This window comes from Ascaphus truei, chromosome 21, assembly GCF_040206685.1.
Source record: "Ascaphus truei isolate aAscTru1 chromosome 21, aAscTru1.hap1, whole genome shotgun sequence".
In the NCBI taxonomy this organism is placed as follows: domain Eukaryota; kingdom Metazoa; phylum Chordata; class Amphibia; order Anura; family Ascaphidae; genus Ascaphus; species Ascaphus truei.
Genome location: NC_134503.1, coordinates 31,182,970 through 31,195,356, shown reverse-complemented (window position 1 = coordinate 31,195,356; position 12,387 = coordinate 31,182,970). Strand labels below are relative to the sequence as shown.

Here is a 12,387-nt window from a genome sequence, read left to right as displayed (position 1 = left end):
TGTTTCCCCCGTATCTGAGGACCTGGCGGCACTTTCTCCGGTATCTCAGGAGCCGGGTGTCCCTGGTTCAGCTCCTGAGACCCCCGACCTCCAAGCCTATGCTGGGGGAGAAAGGAGCATTTAACGTGGCACAGGAGTAAGACATTTTCTGTTGGAGGAATTGATCCTTTAAAGCAAATCTATGCGACATCCTTAATGAAGAATATTCTGTTTGGCCATTTATAAAAAATATTTTCTTTTTCTTTTGTTTCCAAGGAAGTGCTGAAGTGGTTTGCGATCAGTGCTCCGTGGGATACATGGGCCCTAAATGTAACCAGTGTGATAAAGGCTATTATGATCATGACACAATTTGTGTGAAGTGTAACTGCAGTGGCAATGTCGATCCAGTAGACACCCCCGAAATATGTAACCCAGCGACCGGGATCTGCTCGCGTTGTGTGAATAACACGCAAGGAAACCGGTGCGAGAAGTGTCTGGATGGTTACACCGGAGATCCTATGGGAGGGAACTGCATTAAGACAGGTAAAGCATGGCAGAGTGATGTATGTGGGAGTGTGGATGTATCGCACATACTGTTTCATTCCATGACTCTTCCTACATGGGAGAAGAAATGATGTCCAGGGCGAAGGCGGTGGGGTATGTAACAGATGAGAGGATTGTACAAAGAGCTGCTAAAATGGTGTATGATTTTAAACACAAGACTTACTAGGAAAGACTAAAGGACCCAACGTTCAGCTTCAAGCAGGAATGGTTAACTCCAGTCCTCAAAAAGTCACAAAAAGGTCAGGTTTTAAGGATATCCCTGCTTCAGCACAGTCAAGTGTTGGTGGCCCTTGGGAACTGGAGTTGGCCTCTCCTGACTTAGAGGATATTAGGGTCAAAGGGAGTGTGATTGTTGGAACTTCCACATAGTGTTTTGAAGTATAAGAGGGAAGCGTATTTCAGATCAAGAGAAGTGCTAAAACAAGAGGTCCTGCTCTGAAGCGGGAGGGTGGCAGGCTAATGGGAAATGTGAGGACGTACTTCATGCAAAGGGGGCTGGATTCGTGCAATAGCTCCCAATGGAAGTGGTAGGGGCTAATACAATAAGGCAGGGGTTCTCAACTCATCCAGATCCCCCAACAGGTCAAGTTTTCAGCATATCTCTGCTTCAGCACAAGTGACTCATTCTTTGACTGAACCATCTGTGCTGAAGCATGAATATCCTGAACCTGACCAGTTGTTGGCTCTTGAAGACTGGAGTTGAGAACTCTGGCTTTAATGGAATTAAAACATTCTTGGCATAGGCATGAGGCCATCCTAAATATCAGAGCCAAAGATCCAATAGGATTTGTGGTTTTATAAGTAATGGGCAGGCTATAAGGGGGGCGTGGTTCTATCTGCCCCCGGTCTACGTTTCTATGAGAGATCTAATGGGCCTGGAGGTATACTGTAATAAACAAAAAATCTGCATCTTTTGGTTATCTTTCTCATTGCTTAATGGTACTAATTTAACACTGAAATTCTTCCTAAATACACCGTTCCACATCAGCGTTTCAACACGTCAGACATTGATTTTACGAGCCACTCATCCCAGTAATAATACTACCAAGTAACTGAATCCATATTTATCGGTCCCTCCGTTATGCCTGTTACTATGTTACTGTGTTCTCCGCATGTAAAGGTAGATAAAGTGTACAATGTGAATAATTTGTCTTGATGAGTTGACAGAGGAAGCACATAGGAACCTTGGTTAGAGTTCAAAACTTCTAGTTATATTAAAGCATCAGAGCAAGTGTACAATTAGTGATGTATCTGGACAACCCTGTCCCTTCCTCAGACCATACACCTTACAAACCCTGTGTAACAAAACATATATATAAATACCCCTGACGGTTGAAATATCACCTTACCCCAAAACACCTTTGCTTACAAGCTGAGATGCCTCTACAGCTTGATTACTTCCTGGTACGTCTGACATCATCGTGCATCACAGCGTCATATGACGCTGCTGACGTAATGACGCGATGTCACGTTGCTAGGCAATGTGCATGACATGTAAACATAGTCATAGGGAGACCACAGAGCACATAATGCATCCAGTATTGTAGCTGTATACCCTAGAGGGCAGGACTATGCATATATAGCACTTGTAGAGTGCTAAATATAGTTCAAGAGTCAATAATCCTCAGAGTATTTGTAAGGAGCCCTGTGGAGCTTTTCTGTGTTCCTTTTCCAATGATTGCAACAGTCCATGTCACGATGGACGCACTTATTAACAAATTTATATTTTGTGGATCCCAATTGAGCAAAACAAGTTGAGCAAAATAAACTGAGATTTATTCCCTTGATAGGCAAACACACGACAACTGCAGAATACACTTAATAATTACACTTACTGATATAGGAACAGGGGATAATGTCCAGAAAGGTGCAAAGCACCAGAAGATTGTCTTTTAAAATGTTGTCCTTTTACAAGGGCATAAATTGCCAGCCCAATCCTTCTGTGAATGTGCAAAGTCTTTTCTGGTCATGGGGGTTAATCAGATAACCCCCAGCAATCACAGTCTCCTAACGCAGAGTTTTGTCATTGGTTCCGATGTAATAAGACTTTTTGCGTTCCAAGAATGTGCTGCTGCTCTTATCCGCTATTAGAAGCGTGTTTGAAATTCGCTCACATGGTATAATAAAAAACGAAAGACCACTGGGATAGCCTGGGTGGCATGTATATAAGGTTTGAGAGCCTATCTCCAGCATACCCACCCAATCCCCCTCATGGGAAAGTTCTCATTCCCCAATCCCCTACTTGCCCACAGTTTGGAGAGTGGGCACTAGGGATTTCCTGTTCACACAGAGCATGTGTGACAATGCCACTGTGGCTACTTCGCATAGGTGCACTCCCCTCTTTACCTGGCCTCTCTCAGGCGGGAAGGGAAACTCAGGGGTTTGAGCTAGCCCAGATGGGTCAACAGGATTTCTTATTTAGCATCCATCTGGCCAATTCACACCCACCTGACTCTGGGTCTTTGATATGCAACTTCCAGAGACTCACCGGTGTAGGCCCAGCATGTTACCTTTGAAGCTTGCATAGGAAAGTGACCCAGCTCATAGGTGTCAAAACATTTGGTTCTTGTGTGCATTTTAATGACAGGAGAAAAAAACTTCCTCCTGCTTGTCCCTGTTAAAACCTGTAGCAAAAATACACTTTATTGAAAATACATGTTCCCCTTATCTCACAATTATATTTTTCATGTGTGTGCTTGGGGTGTACTCTACTGCAAGCACATACAATCCTGCAAAATGGGGACAACAAGGGACAGAGGGACAAATAAGACATGTACAGTGCATGCAAAATGAACCCCTTCATCCCCAATACGAAATAGGGGTAACCAGCTGAGCACACTGCCGTTATTAATGCGCTGATTACGCCCATTTTCGCCACAGTCCAGTATTCAAGAATTTCAAATGCTGTAAAAAAAGGAGATTAATAACCATGTTGTGCATAAAAGTGAAAAACAGTACAAACAGCTTTATACAATAGAGCAAAATTAATGGACGTCTTAAAGACAAACGGCCCCCTAAAAACGTATATCAAATCAAAATAGTTGATAATTTCAAAATTAAACAGACCATTACCAATTATAAGAATTTAAATTTAAACTGCCCTTTAAGGCGTGTGGGTAAACAGAGCAGCAAATGGTTCAATACATACCAATTTTGAAATGACAGTAGATATGTGAAGAAATCCATAGCAGTCATGGTTCAGAGTGGCAGATATGGAGCTGCATCTTTGATCTATCCACCTGCGAGAGATTGGATTTAAAAGAATAGATATTATTCGAGAGTATGTGTACGTATAGAGACCCTTAGCAGTCATGGGCCAAGGTACCCAGGATTTTAAACCCAAGTCCTTGGTATAACCACCTGCATGTGAGAGGGTTTCTAATGGAGGCAGACCTTATCCCAAGAACCAATTAAGTTCAAGTCTCTCATTCATGCCCCTTGGATACTGTATCTAATACAAAGGCCCATTTTGCCGCCTCCTGTAAGAGCAATTTCTGTCACCACCCCTCTGGAGGGGTTTCACATGGTCACTCTATCTCAATTGTGCCCCATTTGTCTAAAGTGACGTGCCACAGATGTATCTGACATGTGTTTGTTACTCTTATGTTGTGAGCTACGTTCCTTTAATGTATTGATTGTCTTGCCAATCTACACCAGGCCGCATGGGCATTTTCAATAGGTATATGAAGTAATCAAGCTATAGAGGCATCTCGGCTTGTAAGCATAGGTATTTTGGGGTAAGGTGATATTTCAACAGTCAGGGGTATTTATATATGTTTTGTTACACAGGGTTTGTAAGGTGTATGGTCTGAGAAATGGACAGGGTTGTCCAGATACGTCACTAATTGTACACTTGCTCTGATGCTTTAATATAACTAGAAGTTTTGAACTCTAACCAAGGCTCCTGTGTGCTTCCTCTACTTTCAACTCATCTATACTATGTGGATCCAGCTTTGAGATGCCAGGATCAACAGAGGGTGAGCACCAGGAGGAAATATTGCCATTTTTTTTTTATTTATTTATTTATTTTTTTACAAATTTCCAAGCAGTGGTATGGCATTCTCTCACACCTATTTCTATAATAATTTGTCTTGAAGTCAATACCTTCCAGGTGCCCCTCTTCTACCACTGAGACGTCATTTAATTCCAAACAAGAAGCATATTTGAAGACAATACAGCCAAGTGACACTTTGTCCATTCAGGATGGATTTCCAGTAAAAATATGGCACACTAGATGTTGTGGCAATTGGCAATGAAGCATACATACTGCCCTGCTAAACACTGTGCCCTTCCCCTTCTTATGTGGCTTTTTTTTTTTTTGCTATTGCGTTGTTAGCTCAAAGGCAGTATGAACATGATAGATATGCATTGTCCTTATGAGGGTCTTCATTTAAGGAAGGTGTTGCCAACTCCAGTCCCCAAGGGCCACCAACAGGTCAGATTTTCAGGATATCCCTGCTTCAGCATAGGCGACTCCGGGCTTAGTCAAAGACTGAGCCACCTGTGCTGAATCAGCGATATCCTGAGAACCTGACCTGTTGGTGGCCCTTGAGGACTTCAGTGGGCTACCTCTGATTTGAGACTTAATTTTCAAGAAACGTAACCAGTGCCTACGATAATGATCTAGGATTAACCGTTTAATTATCCCGTCTCCCTTTTCCTCCAGAGATTACCGCAGCGCCTGGACCTGATGGATATGAAACCCCAAACACAACAGCTACTATTACAACAACGGTGGAAAATGTAGTTTCAAGCAGTTCTCCAATACCAACAACTGTACAAACGCTATTCACAGCCACCTCCTCGGATAACAGCACCTCCACGTTGGCGGATGTATCATGGACTCAGTTCAACATTATCATCCTGACTGTCATTATTATCGTAGTGGTTCTGCTGATGGGATTTGTTGGAGCTGTGTACACGTACAGAGAATATCAGAGCCGGAAACTCAATGCTCCATTTTGGACCATTGAACTTAAAGAAGACAACATCAGCTTCAGCAGTTACCATGACAGCATCCCCAATGCTGATGTTTCGGGTCTGTTGGAAGATGATGCGAGTGAAATGGCACCAAATGGTCAGCTCTCACTCACAACTCCCATACACAACTATAAAGTCTAAGGGGCCCCCAGGTATTCATTGGTACATCCGTGCGCAACTGATACCAACAGGATGTTATAGACTTCCAGAAGATCACCGTTCATGAAGTAACTAACCAATGAATAGGGGAATTCCATAAGATGTGAGCTTTGGATAACGTTCACGTTACTTGTTAAATAGGGTTCTCATCTTTCTTTATAGACTTATTGAGTGTAGTCTTACTATGGACTGGAAATGAGACAAAGTATATTTTTATATGGACGCCTTTAAATGGTATTATGAAATACACAAATGTAGATTTAAATTTTGCTTCCATTTTTGCCCATAATCAGTAGTTGCCTGTGAAATACTTGTAGGATATGAAGTCTTTTGTTTTCTCTTCCTTTAGACATAAAAACAGTCCATTTCTCTGACTACAAAATGTGAACGATGAACATTTTGTCTGAGGGTCATTTTTAATTTGGGACAATTTAATGGGGGCAGTATGCATACTTTGTAAAGGGAAGGTTGCAATACAACTCAGGGCTCGATGTAAAATAGTGAACAAAACTAGGTTTAATATTCTACCCTGATTATTGTATAAATTCTGTAGAATATATCATGTCAACCTAGCATTTGTATCTATTTGTAAAAAGAAAAAAGATAGCTATGTTAAAATGTAGATTTTTATTTCTTGAGGGGTTACTGATTTTATTAATACTGTAACCTGCTCGTGGCTGTAGCTGGGTCTTCAGCTCATGTTTTAATTTGTGTTTGACATGTATTTAGTTTTCCTAGATTTCTCTAGTCCTTGTTCTTTTTCTTAAAACAATGGCTGACTATTTATTTAACTGGTGTTTGGTATTGGGGATCAAATACTTATGCCAAATTTGTGACCTGCTATCCCTGGTTTTAGTTTGAGCTAATAATGGTGTTTTTCTTCAATGCAATGACAGAACTAAAATCTTTGAGCCCTTGTCCCTAGATTTTGAGGTCTTGATTTGAGTCATTCCTATCTTCAGTCTTGCTCCTCACTCCAGTTTTAGTGGATAGGTCCAGTGTTCAAACATTTTATGCAAATGGTATGTTGCAAACTGGCATACTACACAAACCTGCACATAACCAAGCAAAATGTTCAAATACCGAAATATTTCATATTATGACGTTTATTTGACCAGCACACGTGTGATTATCCTAGCACCCATACCACAGAGTTGTGTTCAAAATGGTTTTCTTGGTAACTAATAAACGGCGAGCTAATAAAGCGTTTCGCTCACATACAGAGCTTCATATGCGAGCGAAACGCGTAAGGTGTGATGTCTTAATCAGGAAGTGCATAGTAGCTCAGTAAGAAGCAGTGAGGGATAGTATGTTTGTGACAGGGCAAGTGAAAGTTAATTTTGTTTATTCCTGATCGCACTCACAGGCATTGGCAACATTAGTTTCGAACAGGCACTCGCTAACGCCATTGTTGTATACTATTGGCTCTGAAATCAGGAGCTGCCGTGGCTGCCTCTCAACTGTGATCCACTCAGCAAGGTGGTGGTTAGTTAGGTTCTCTTTGCCCTCAGGCTAATACATACCTATATGCCTGCTCTCCATAAATTATTTGGAAAACAAGCTACTTATCCCCACCATCTCAACCTAGGAACAGGTATACTTGTGTTGCCCATACTTGTTCAGGTTCTATATCTCTGCCTCCATGTTCAGTTACTTAATTGGCAAATAAGATATTTACTCAGGTGAACAGGGAATTCAATTACACCTCTTGAATCTAGTATGTTCCTAGACAAAGCGTGTCCCTTGTTACCAGATCCATTGGATGTCTTTGCCTTTGTTCCTATTAAAATAATTGGTATAAGGGTTACTTACCTAGATGGTCACTGTGTAATAACAGACTTATTAGCCAGTATGTATTTGCCATTGGATAATCTGAGCTCTACACCTACCGTGTGTTTTTTTTTTTTTTTTAATTTTATTTATTTTTTTACTTTTTTTTGACAATTAATAAAGTATATTGCACAAGTGTAATCACTTATTTGCCATCCTTTTTTAATTTTACTTAATAAAAGTTAAGTTCTAATTGCCCAGGTATGCACCATAAACCCAATCTTCTGTGATGGTCTGTGACCTCTATCACAGTCTCTTCCTTTTTTGCTAATATTCAACCTATTTCTATTCAGGTGCATTTTGGGCACTATAATTAAATTCCTTCTTTCCAACTGCTGTTTAGCAGTGTTTTTCTGGCCAAGTCATAGGCGTTGCTGACTCATTGCTGGAAAGCCTGGGTCAGAGATTAAAATGCAAGAGTAATTTAATTAAGATTTCTCATTCAGAAAGTCCAAAATACAGTATAATGTTCGTTCAGACTCGTGTCTTCGAGCTGTTTAATTACATCACATAACTTCTAACCATATTCCCATTCTAGTGGTCTGTAATTGTAATGAGAAATTAGAAAGGAGGGCTGTTCGACGTCTGTTGGCTAAACATTAGAAACTATTCTACCTGGACTCCCAGTTACCACTGCGTTTTTTCCATGAAATATATTTACTTTGGCAACGTGCCAGACATGGCATAGCCACTTGCTTTACTGGGGGTGCTCCAACAGAGCCCACTCCACTTCCGTTTCCTGAAACGGTGCCAGCCGCATCGTGCTCACGTAACATGGGAGTCCTTCCGGGCAAGCACCCGGCACTATAAAGGTTCATGTTCGTAGTTATCAGAAGCACGATATTGCCTAATAGGAACATTTTCATAATGTTGACTTTCGTGAAGAGGATAAATACCTTGGCTTTAACTTGCCAGTCTTATACTTTTGAATTTGTCCAACAAATGTTTCTAAATATTGTATTAATCCATCTTTTCTTATCACGGGGGGAAAAAATGTCCAATCTTTTTCCAGGTCAACAGCCACGTCAGTCCTATGCATTGTGGATTATGTTAACGAATGTTGTAATCCATTTAACGTGGTCACTTTTTATTGCAACAATGACTTTCTTTTAGAAAAGAGATCACTGAAGAATAGTATGAAGGAGATTCATTACTAGTATTTCTTTAATAATTAGACATTCCAGAGAAGGAAGTGCAGGATATATTCCAAAAATGCAGTAATTCAATGTTTCCCAGTAATTCCCACCGAGGGCCAGCACTTTTATCATACAAACTAATGGAGGATTTCATGGAAGCACATGTTGGTAATTTAAAAAAAAAAAGGCAATGGAAGGCTGTACAAAAAATCTAGCAAACCAAGCTGCCTCATACCACGTACAGGTGGTTTCCTCATGTAACTAAATCAACATCGATTTAACATGTTTTGCCATTAAAATGTAACTTCCTGTCACACCCTTAAGCAACTTAATCCTGTGTACGCAGCACTTCGTAATTGACCATGTATTGACATTTTTGTAAACGACGGGATAAGTGCAACAGATAAATGATCAGGCAAAGGAAACCCTGCCCAAAGAGTTTACAATCAGTGTTCTGTGGGGAGGCTTGGACACTGGAGTAGAAGTGCAGTCAGGGAGGTCCAATGTGTCTGGCGTTCGTATCAGAGACGTAGAAAGTTTAATAAAAAGCTGCTTTTAAGATGCGCCTTAAATTCCATTCATCTGTGATAAGAAATTGAAAAAAAACAAACCTATGATGGGTTTAAAAAGAGCAACACGAGAAAATGCATTCCTAAAAAATAGTGCTGTTCGCACTTAGCGGAGTTTGACTTTCAGATTAGCAAAACCTTGTAGGAATGCAGAAGACCGTTTCAGGGTACAGAACAAAACAATGTTTTCAAAAATTAGAGACCGTTTATCCTCTGAAAGACAGGCAAGGGAAATGGTGAAGTACAGAAAAATGGCAGGAATTTGCTTCAGGCGCGGAAAGTTTGGGCAAAAACTATGCGTTGGTTGTTTGCAGGCGCTCGGGACAGCGGAGGTGTGGGAGATGACGTGGATTCATGAGTAGGAAGAGGTCTGGAAGGCGGGAATGGCCTTAAGCATACTGTCCTATACAGGTTGTCTGTTATTAACTCTGGAACATTGCTATTATATAGGCTCCTGGCTTCCTTGCAGCTAATTTAACCCTTCTATATGACATTGAATTTGCATGGGCAATGAATTGGTGATCAGTCATAAGTCGATGTTGACGCAGAATATAGATTTGTAAAACCGCAAAAAAATGTATGATTTTGCGTTTCAACGTCAAGAAAGTGACGGTGGAAATGAACTGCAGAATGTGTACGTGGGTAAAATAATGACGTTTCAATGACACATTGTTGAAGTTGTGTCACTGGTGTGAAATGTTTCCTGGCTTTAATCAGATCATTGTTGCGTATGCCGCATTTTAGGAACATCAGTTTCTTTTTCCTACTTCAATGGACTGGTTGGGTATTTATCTGCCATTAATTCATATGTAAGTTGGGAGCAATATGGCATCAGTTGATTTGCAAAATTCAACAGTTTAATTCCAGTAATCAATATACATCTTTAATTTGTAAAATGTAACAGTAGGGGCGTATTGCAAAACTCCTTCCCCAGGATTCTCAAGATTCCCCCCCCTCCCCCCCAACCAAAAAAAAAAAGAAACAGGTCAGGTAAAGGGGATATCCCAGCTCCAGCACAGTTGAAGACGTGAGCCACTGATTGAGCCACCTGTGTTGAAACTGGGATATTACCCCATTTTGGTCTCTGGGGGGAAAAAAAATCATACTGAATTGTGAACTACAGAATGATACTGAATATTTACAAAGATTGTCTTTATATTTCCCCAGAGGCGAATTGCAGGGGAAGTTACCACTATTATTTCCTAGTATTTAATGGGGATATAACTGGCTGTCCAATAGAACGCCTCAACCAATGAGGCTGCTGCTTCCGATTGGCCTGAAAATTTGAAATCATTTTTTCCTTTTTAAGTGAGATGTAAACCCGCCAAGTCCTCCGGCAAACATGTCCGGAACTGGAGCGTCCACCAAGCTAAAAATAGCATGGCTCCTCTTTGGGGGCTCCCATGTTTCACAACCCTCTTACTAATATATAAGGGAGGATAACGGGGCAAAAAAAAAAAGGTGCGGAGATTGCTGCTTTAAGATGGGGAGAGTGGGGGGGAACTAAATGATTAAAGCTGCAGTGTCTTCATAAACTCTCTCAAATTGTACGTTGTGCTTTCTTTTGGGTTCATGCTGGAGTTTCAAACCATTTGTGCTAATTTGCATGTCATTTCCCAGAATCCCTGGCTGCAGTGGAAGGATTGTATGCTAAGAGATGATGGGGTTGGGAGGCATAGTTGCAGACCTGTCTGACATGTGAATGTGCTCACAAGTGGTCTTTTTATTTCCCAGAACATGCAATTGAAACATACAGGGGGGAGGGATACAAACCAGCTTCCCTATTTAACATGAACAGACCAATCTGAATTAGTAAGAATGGAGCACGTCCATTTTTAGTGTAGATACTGGTTTCCAACCTCGCCAGTAGTGTCTGTTTTGGCGCAAGCTGAATTGTTCCCCAAGATGTAATGTCACAAGAATGCAGCTCTTGGGAATATCCTTTCCATGCGCTATTCACAGTTCCATATGGAAAGGAGTAGTTTAGTGTTGCCACCGGGCAGAAAAGCTGCCGGTGCTTGGTTAATATTGTCAACCTGGCACCGTTCACCAATTGTCAGACTGTTGCAAGAGCGTCCAACCTCCCTCTTCCTCTCTCATATACTATAATATTGGCAAGTGGGGCATATTTTATCATATAAACTGCAACATGGTAATGCTATACAGTAGTATCTTAATTACTGTCGATATTGCATAGGAACACAATGGGGAATTTCCACTCCGAAGTTTCGATGTTTACAAATAGTTTTGTAGACTATATAGGGATTGTTTGAACCTGTAAATCGCTCTTTACAACACCACACCAGAACATGAAAACGTCTTATTTTAAAATATGCTTTTGCTTTAAATATGCGTACCCAACAAAAAAGAGGTTTTTACAAAGAGAACCAAGTTTCATTGAAAGAATCGGACACTTTATACAAAGTAGGCCTCTGTTTTTGATGTATTGTCTGATTCTACTGTCTTAGATTTCAATTTATAAAGTTCCAGCTCCAAGGAGATTTATTGTAACCTGTAAAATGTTAGTGGGCAGCTTTTTTTAAATCTACAGTATATGCTAACAATTAAGTAAACTGAAGGTATTCAACATGAAAATACCTTCAGTTTTTTTTTATTTATTTATTTTTAACACCGGTATATGGTTACCACCAGGACTTCCTTTTTTCTCGTTAATTTGTCTCCAGTTAATTATACTTGTGGCATTGTACTGTGATATTCATTGTGGTATAATTGGAAACATTCCACCCCAACTTGTTTTTTTTTTTTTTTTTTTTTTTTTTTTTTTAGCTTTTCTGTAATACATGAATCTGTAAATGTTTTTGCATCTTTGTATTACTAAATTCTGACAATGTTAATTTATAAATGTACATAACCTCTTATTTATATGTAAATTTGTTTGTTTTAAATGCTATGTAAAAAAATTTGAAATGAAAAAATGTCTGCCTCAATTTGTTTGGTTTTAAGAAGGGAAAAAAAGACTTGTTTTGCATGGACATTGGTTTACTTGTGATTGTGATCATTTAAAACGTGGTGACATTTAATCGATATCGTGACATGGTAGGGTTGTCACCATTTTATTAACGTTTGAAAGGGTATCCCTACATAAGGACTCTTCAATTAGTTCCCCAAAGGGCACATATCAGAAAACATTTAGGTGTAGAAGGGCCTCA

At 40.2% G+C, this 12,387-nt stretch overlaps 1 protein-coding gene across 1 annotated transcript in view; it reads left to right on the top strand.

Annotated features, from left to right (window-relative positions):
* Positions 1–12,115, top strand: part of MEGF9 (multiple EGF like domains 9) — a 73,065-nt gene extending 60,950 nt beyond the window's left edge. Inside the window, exons 7-8 of the mRNA XM_075579492.1 lie at positions 256–522; positions 5,210–12,115. Coding sequence (XP_075435607.1) covers positions 256–522; positions 5,210–5,664 — 722 coding nt within the window. The 3' untranslated portion in view covers positions 5,665–12,115. The remainder of the gene's footprint in view (positions 1–255; positions 523–5,209) is intronic.
* The last annotated feature ends 272 nt before the right edge of the window (positions 12,116–12,387 follow it).